The sequence below is a fragment of the Anolis carolinensis genome, chromosome 4, assembly GCF_035594765.1.
Source record: "Anolis carolinensis isolate JA03-04 chromosome 4, rAnoCar3.1.pri, whole genome shotgun sequence".
Classification (NCBI taxonomy): Eukaryota; Metazoa; Chordata; class Lepidosauria; order Squamata; family Dactyloidae; genus Anolis; species Anolis carolinensis.
The window spans coordinates 183661456-183670118 of NC_085844.1; the positions used below are offsets into that span (position 1 = coordinate 183661456).

Consider the following 8663-nt stretch of genomic DNA (forward strand, 5'->3'; position numbering starts at 1 on the left):
TTACAGAACATCCTGTGCAGCAGAAAAATATTCTCCAGGTCTAGCCAAAGCCTGTTTCCTTTAGGAATGTTTGCAGTGATGATAAATAAATGTTTGGTATCGAACTGTTGTTGATTTATTGAAAGACTCTGGTTTAGTTGTGGCTATCACAAACTGACAAAATCTTCCTCTGTGCTCTGGCAACCTTTCCTGTGCTTGGTGAGTTACTATCTGGGTCCATATAGGCATGGGGCAGCTTTTGTAAGCAATGCATAGGAATGGTTCTGGGAGCTTTGAGCTGCTTATAAATCTGACTGAGGGGTTTTCCCATAGTCCCACTCCAGGATTAAGTAGCATTTGGTTTAATAAATTTTCCAGTGAAAGTGAACAGTGGTATATTTCTACCTTTGAAGTGATGATTTCAAGTCTTACTCAAGCTGAAGAAACAACTGTATCTATTAGATCTATTTCTGAATACATTTAGTTCTGATCAAGCCCACTAAATTCACCAGGTTTTGCTGCCACATAAGTGTGCCTGGGTTGGGGTTGTCTGCTCTTCACTAGAGTAAAAAAAAGGAACATTTCAGACCACAAATTGGCTGGAACATGGTTTTTGAGAAAAGTTGTTAAAAATGGCTCCAGCCTGTTTGGACAATGAAGTTAGTTGCTTTTTTCCACCACCACCTCACATGTACTAAGTGGGGGGAAATCAAGCCCCATTGAGATTGTCAATTATTCATCTCAACTATGCCATATTGATTTTTCTCATGCATTCAGTAAATGAACTGAGGCAAATTATTAAAGTACTTGCGGAAAATATAATCTTCTGAATTCTGTCTATGGAAACCATGTTCCTGGTGATCTCTCATATCATGGAATTAATGTCAAATACATTGTGCTGGGATCTAGAATAACTACAAACAATTCAAGATGGAGAGCTAGCACTGCACCATTTCAGGTAGTATGCACAAGCTTTTAAAAAAACATTTTTCTGTGCTTGGTTTGTATACAGCAGCTGCTGCCATATAACTATACAACAGGTAACATTTTGATAATAGTGACTAACATAGATCTAATAACCTCTGTGCATAGGAAGTGTCTTTTCATTTGGGGCAAATATTCATAGCGGTTGTTTGCATAAGTAGTTGTATAATCTTTTGCACAAACAGAAGTGTGAAAACTCCTACAATCTACTTATTTTAACATGATATGAAATTACTATTATTATTAATTTCCTGCTTTTGTCTCAAATGAGATGCAAAGCATATTGGTAGTCATTAATCTTTAACACATTTCTTGGATCCAAACCATAATCTTGGAGAATTATTTGGTAAGACACTAGAACATTTGTGAATGACAACCTAAATATAACACGTACTATTTGCGTTCAAATAAATTAATAAATTAAAAACATCAGAAGATGAAGAAATCTCATGGATTATGTAAAGCTGCCATATGATCTATGTACTAGTCAACAATTCTGTTAATATAAAATATTTTATCTGGCAAATAGTTTAGGGGGATTGCAACTCTTGCATCATTTAGTGGTAGGCTATATTAGACAACGGGAAACAATTGGTCACACTGAAGTTATTTCTGTTTAGAGAACAGTAAGGGTATCGGCACCTTCAGATCTGTACACATAATTCATTCAAAATATAGCCCATGCACTGTGGCCACAGCAAACATTGACGTATTGGTGAATGCGGCAGAGGCAAAGTTGTCATTTTCCACATCCCAGAGGGACCGGCTGGCGATGTGCAGGTCTTGCTTAGCCTGCTGGCCCAGAAAAACATTACACACTAGCTTGTATCGAGGTGGGCTTAGGTCTTTGACTCTGCTCCGGATGAGGTCTGACAGGTTCTGGGCCAACTGCCCACTGTTTGTTGGATTGTACTTGGCATCCCGAAGGTAGCTGGCCAGAACAGACTCAAGGAGTTGCTGTGTTTGGGAGGAATTGAACTTGCAGCCCTCATCTGGCTGGGTCTTGTAGGTGTTTTCATAGAGTGTCTCCCGAATGGGTTCAAAGAGGGGCAACCCGGAGAAGCTCACCCTGCCATAGTGCATCCAGGTCCCAATGGAAAGGCGCCTTCCCCCAGCAGCCAGGGAGTTCCTCCTGCTGGAAAAGGGAGCATTGATGCTGCTCATGATGGAGCTTCTCCGGGAGAGTGGGAGTGGGGCTTTCCCTTCAATGCTTGGAAGCTGCAAGAGTGTCCTAGGGACCACAATGGTCGACTGTGAGTTCCGACGAAGAGATAATAAGCCTGCCTTTGGATGAGTGGAATTGTTATCTTCTGAGGCTGTCCCCTGGTTGGGAGTCTGCTGGAACGGGGCTGAAGACCAATCTGCCATGTCTGAGGAGCCAAACCCTGGGAGGACAGGAAAAGACAAAACAAAATTATACGGACCCACTATTACTGGCTAAGATCAGTATTCTCCCAGAAGCCCGCTACCTTGAAGCTTGCTTTAGAATCCAGAGCATTTACAGTAACATTGTTTGCCTAACAAGTTTGCCTAACTGTATAAAGAAAACAGTTAAATGGGTTGTGAATTGTATATCCTTTTCTCAAGGTATGCTTTTCTATCATGTCAGAAGTGACTTGAGAACATGCAGCAAGTTGCTTCGGGTGTGAGAGAATTAGCTGTCTACAGAGACGTTGCCCAGGGGACATCTGGATGTGTTACCATCCTGCTGGGAGGCTTCTCTCCTGTCCCTGCAAGCTAGAGCTGACAGATGGGAGCTCACCCTGTCTTGTGGATTCGAACCGGCAACCTTCAGGTCAGCAACCCACCTTCAGGTCAGCAGTTCAGCCGGCACGAGGGTTTAAACCATTGCGCCACTATGGTTCTTCAAGGTATGTTAAAAGATGCTGAATTATACTGAATTTTGTAGTCTCTGAAACCAGAGGAAGGCAGAAAGAGAGAGTGACAGAATGCAAATAAACCTAATTATCTCCAGTTCTGCTGACTTCTTTCTGTGGAATTGTTAGGTAAACATTAATGGTTCGTTCAGTGAATCAAAGGCCCCACTTGTGAAATCTTCAGTTGAAGCATACATTTTTAAAACAGTGCCCCAGGGTTGTCAATATCCAAGCCTTTAGAAAAAAAAATTCTATTGATTTCAGCATGCGTCATCTACAAAAACAGAGTTTGACTCTGAATTGATTAACCTCATTCCACATATACTTGCTCACATGCTTTTGTTTTCTATGTGAATGAGCAAAAATTCTTCACTGAGACGGATTTGAAAATGTTTAGAGGAAATGAACATCTGTCTGCTGAAATGTCATTTGTAAGGTTATTTCACTCCATCTCAGGTTTCTTTCCAAATGTCTGTTACTTGTCTGTTTTCAAGTTTCTCATTGTCTGGGAATTAATTTCACCCCGCTCCATCTCCTTTCTATGTTGTATTTTCTGACTCTTTCTTGACTATTTACCACCCACAAGCAGCCGTTTAGATTCTGGGGATTGTGAAGGTCTCTGGAGAAATAACTGTGGAAGTGCTTCACAGCTGTTCCAACTGTTAACAACTTCTAGCTCGAAAAACATTTTCAGGGCCTTTTAAAAACATGTTCCTATTACTGTCCTGCTCTTACATGGCCTTTACACATGGCCTACTCACTGTTCTTCAAGATGGTGTGGAGACATTAGGCAGTACAGCCTCATAACATGAAAGAAGCATTTAGGATAAGAATACAAAATCTCAGAACCATTTAGGGTTACAAATATCAGTCAAAACACCGATTTCCATTTTTGTTCAAGGGCAAGGGATGTTAAATACTTTGTGTACTATGAGCGCAATAGGCTCTATAGTAGCGAGCATAGTGTAATAAATCCCCCCTTTAAATCCCATCCACGGGAGAAAAGCGGGATAGAAATGAATTAATAATAATAATAATAATAATAATAATAATAATAATAATAATAATAGTTTGAGCGTTGGACGATGACTTTGGAGACCAGAATTCGAATCCTCGCTCAGCCATGATAACTGAGTACAAGATTTTGAAGACTTGTTTCTTAAATAAATTATGTCATCACCTGTATGCTTTACAGCAGCACTTCTTAAATTATTATTTGTGGAAAATCAGTAATCATTTCCCAGAGATCATTACCAGGAACACCTCAGCAAGCGAGAGTCCAAAAGTGGCAGGTTAAAACCCGGAACCTCAATCAGTGGCTGATACCAGATGAGAAACTCCCCTCTGGGCACATAGAAGACTGGGTGACTTGGAAGGCACTGAACAGACTGCGTTCTGGCACCCTGAGATGAAGAGCCAATCTTAGGAAATGGGGCTTCAAAGTGGAGTCCACGACAAGCGAGTGTGGAGAAGAGTAAACCACAGACCACCTATTACAATGCAGCCTGAACCCTGCCACATGCACAGTGGAGGACTTTCTTACAGCGATATCAGAGGCACTCAAAGTGGACAGTTTCTGGTCAAACAAAATTTAGTATAATGCCAAGATTTTAACTTTGTGGTTTTTCTATACATTGTAACTGTATTCTCAATTCACTTCTGACATGATAAATAAATAGTACCATAATTGTTTCCCATTGGCTACAATTTTTTGCATTCTTCCCTGAAAGCTCTTTGGGGACTTGTAGTTGATGTGATGCAGGCAGGCATTGGTTCATGAACCATCACTCTGAAATAGTACTATTTTAAAGCTTTTCAAGTCTATGATTTTAACATGTAGTTACAGTGTTCAAGTACTCCAAGTTCAAATCTGTCACTATAGTGCAGAGTTAGACAGTTATTTCAAAAATCTGAAGGGCAACTGTACTACATTAAAATCGTATATGAAATGTTAGACTCTCCCATGAGACCACAACTGTAGATGTTAGGAGGGAAAAAATGAAGGCATGAAAAAGTAGAACAAATGGGATATTGCCAAAGACATTAAGCCAATGAGAGTGGAAATGTATTTCTGGACCTGCTTTAAATAATATGAGAATGATAAAGTACACGTCAGAGATTACTTCTGGAATAATAAAGTCCCATTGCTATGTAACAATAACTTAATATTCAGTTTCAGTGGTCTGTTAAAAATCCTATTTTAATTATTATTTTAATGTAAGTCAAATACTATTTGGTCTTGGAAGCTAAGCAGGATCAGTCCTGGATAGTACAGAGACTACCAGCAAATACCAGGTGCTGTGGGCTATATTCCAGATGAACAAACCGGCAAAACCAGCACTGAGTATTCCTTGCTTAAGAAAACACTATGGAATTGATGAGGTCACCATAAGTCAACAGGCAATTTGAAAGCAAATACTGTACACAAAAACTATATCAGTCTTTTAAAGTATTTTAAATAACATTTTGAGGCACCATGAGCTGTATTTTAGGATCATAAATAAATAGTTGTTAATTTGAATGTGAATCGGTATTCTACATTTTAGGCATTCTACATTATTTAATCACATAACACTGATTTCAGGTCAATTTTATAAAAACAATTTTGACTGATGAGTAAATGAATAATGTCTCTCCTTATCTTCCAATCAAAATTTAAAGCAGTATTTTCACCTGTGTCTAGATTGAGTCAATTTAGATCTTCATTTGTTATTCTTGACATATAGCATAAACCTCCTCCATCATTATTCAATATCCATTGAATTGACTGGTTTTTTTTTTAATGTGTGCAGGGATGCCTAATTCATGCATGTGCAGTGTCCTTGCTAGCAAGAACTAAGAAACCCAACTGAAAGTAACAATCTCACCAATGTTTCGCCCAGCCCTCCTTACCTGAAAGCAACGCAGCCTCAAGCAAAGCCCAGTGGCTTGGGGAAGCTGAGCCCTGCCGGATCTATGGGCATGAGATAAGTGGTGGAAGCTCTTTAATGCCCATGATCCTCTCATTCAAGTTTGCTTGGGTTTGTTGCGAGGGCCAACCTCAGGCCTTCTTGCCCCTGCTCCTGAGCCTTAATAAACTCCCTCCCTTGCCATAGTAAATTATTGCCTGTTTGACATGACAGTTCAATGGGAGAGCTATCAAAGGCCCTGCACCAGCAAGACTGGGCAGACTGCCACCTGGAATATATGGTCTCCCTGGAGACTGTCATCACTCACATTATTTTTGCACTGCCTGGAATGTGTGTGTGTGTGTGTCTGCTTGCCTTATGACTCTATGACTGAGCTTGGGGAAGTTAACCCTTATCCCAGAATCCCCCAACCAGTGCTCAAGCTGGCTGAAGGGTTTGTGGGGAAACATACTCTCCAAAGCAACTTTCCCCTGCTCTAGCCTGTACCTTAGGGTAGATTTGGGGAAACAGGAAAGCTTTGATTTTGGGGAAATGGGTAATAATAATAATAATAATAATAATAATAATAATAATAATAATAATAATACTTTATTATCCACCTTTCCTCATGGTTTGAGGGTGCACACAACATAATTATAGCTCCAGGGCAACCTAAGAGTGCCTTCTCTCAGCTGAGGGATTATACTGAAGTCATGGGAGGCATCTACATTGAAAAATTAATGTAGTTTGACACTGTTTTAATTGCCTTGGATCAATACTATGGAATTGTGGAAATTGCAGTTTTACAAGGTCCTTAGCCTCTGCTAACAAGTAATGGTACTTCAGCAAACTACACCTTCCATGATTCCATAGCACTGAACCATGGCAGTTAAAATGGCATCAAGCTGCCTTAATTCTACAGTGCAGATCAGTGGTTTCCAACGTTTGGGCTTCCAGGTGTTTTGGACTTCAGCTCCCACACTTCCTAACAGCTGGTAAGCTGGCTGGGATTTATAGGAGTTGCCGTCCAAAACAACTTGAGGCCCAAAGGTTGGAAACCACTGGTGTAGATGAACCCATGAACCCAGCTACCAGCCAGACCTTGAAACTGCGGACCATTAAAATGCTAATCAAGGTGGCAAATTGCAACATTCACACATACCTCAAGCAGACAAGAGTTCTTTCCTACTCCACCGATGTATAAACCTCACTTACTTAGTTTCCAACAGACTCCTCAACCTCTGAGGACGCCTGCCATAGTTGTGGGCAAAACATCAGGAGAGAATGCTTCTAGAACATGGCCATACAGCCCGGAAGACTCAACCCAGTGAACCCATGTCCTTTGCCCTTAAGATGCATTTTCACAATTTATGGTTTGTAGCAGAAAAGACTGTTTTAAGAACTAAACTAGGTTATGTGATAACTGTGTCAATACAATTCATATGCACATTTAAAAATATTTATAAATAGTAGATGGGGGAAGCCTGAAGCATTTTGGAGCTGCGAGGAGTAATGAAGGAGAATTGAACCCTGTAATTTACATTTCAAGGAATGACTCCATTGGCAGCTTTCTAGGAGAGCCTTTTGCCAGGACTGATAGAAGGAAAGAGAGCTTAGCTGCAACTTCAGTACTGAATTTTGCTTAGGTTTCCTTTTAGCTGTCATTTGGTATTTTGAAAACTGTACACATTAATTGGATTTCATTTAATTACATATAACCATAATGTTTGAACCCAAGTCTCACAATGGGCCCCAATCGTGCTAAGCAACCAATACCTCTACATAGATTGAGTCGTCATGAGTTTATCTCAGAGTCTGGGAAATTACTTTTTAAAATTCAATTGCTTCATTATTCTTTACAGAATTTAAAAAAATAACCAGCTACTGTTGTATATTATGGCTACGAAAAAGCTAACTTGTGTTACTTCCCCCCCACCCCCCTTTACTTTCTGATCCAAGTCAGATGATTGAAACTGAAAGCCAGAAGTATATATTGTCTGTTCTTGGTATTCCCATGAATCAGTCTCCTTTATCTATCCCAGACTCCAATCAGGCATTTATTTCTTAAATCAAGAGCTTCTGCTGCAGCCATAGGGTGACATGTCTTTACAAGTGGACGACTGAAGAAGCTTGATTGGAGAAATGACTTTAAAGTTGACAAGTTCCAGAATCTAATCAAGATGAATGTGTTGACTGGGGATTCTTGGAATTGTAGTCAAAAATTAACATTGCCAAGATCTTGTTTTCAGTACCACGACTTTCTGTTGAGGAGGACTTCTGAGTGGCTACAAAATGCCCAAGAGTTTGGAAGAAGTTGCCTAGGAAAGCTTCAATCACAACATTTCTGTTTTTTTCAGCAAAATAGAGGTTTTGTTGCATGGCTCCAGATACATTCCTAGTTGTGTCAGTCACCTGAGAATGGCACCTCACCTCAATTTTGCTCACTGAGTCATTTCCTTCCTGCAGTTTTAGTCACTTTCTCCTTAGTTGCCCTGATTGCTTTTATGGACTTGTTATCTGTTTTGGTATGCCAAAGCTAACTTAATGGATTTACATGCTTCTATTTGTCTTTCCATGTGACATTTGAATCCAGTTCCAAGCTGCTTGCCACGCTGTTAAAGGCTCTGATGAGCAAATATCGTCTTGTCTTGACTTGCACATCTTAATCTCACTCCTCTCTTGGTTCCCTTGCACTGACAAAATTGCTTCTTTTCCATTCTTGTGCATGTTGAACCTTCACTTTGTATCCTTGATTATCATCATATGCAAATTCTCCTATCCATTTGACAAACCCAATGACTTATAGTATTTCCTGAATCTATTTCTCAGTTTCTAGTAACATATTCTTCCAACTGTAGCCCTGCATGCATGTATATGTGCCTTCAAATCACCTGCCAGCTTATGGCAAATATATTAATTTCATAGACATTTCTTA

At 39.9% G+C, this 8663-nt stretch overlaps 1 protein-coding gene across 1 annotated transcript; it reads right to left on the reverse strand.

Moving 5' to 3' along the window:
- Nucleotides 1-92: 92 nt before the first annotated feature.
- Nucleotides 93-6076, reverse strand: dynlt4 (dynein light chain Tctex-type 4). Its single transcript, XM_008109538.3, has 2 exons — nt 5733-6076; nt 93-2348 (listed from the first exon to the last, which is right to left on the reverse strand). Exon 2 carries the CDS (start codon nt 2329-2331, stop codon nt 1627-1629), a length of 705 nt encoding a protein of 234 aa, XP_008107745.1. The 5' UTR covers nt 2332-2348; nt 5733-6076; the 3' UTR covers nt 93-1626.
- Nucleotides 6077-8663: the final 2587 nt, after the last annotated feature.

Excerpts from the sequence above, each read along its gene's own strand:
- dynlt4 (XM_008109538.3), bottom strand. The coding sequence starts at position 2,331 with ATGGCAGATTGGTCTTCAGCCCCGTTCCAGCAGACTCCCAACCAGGGG.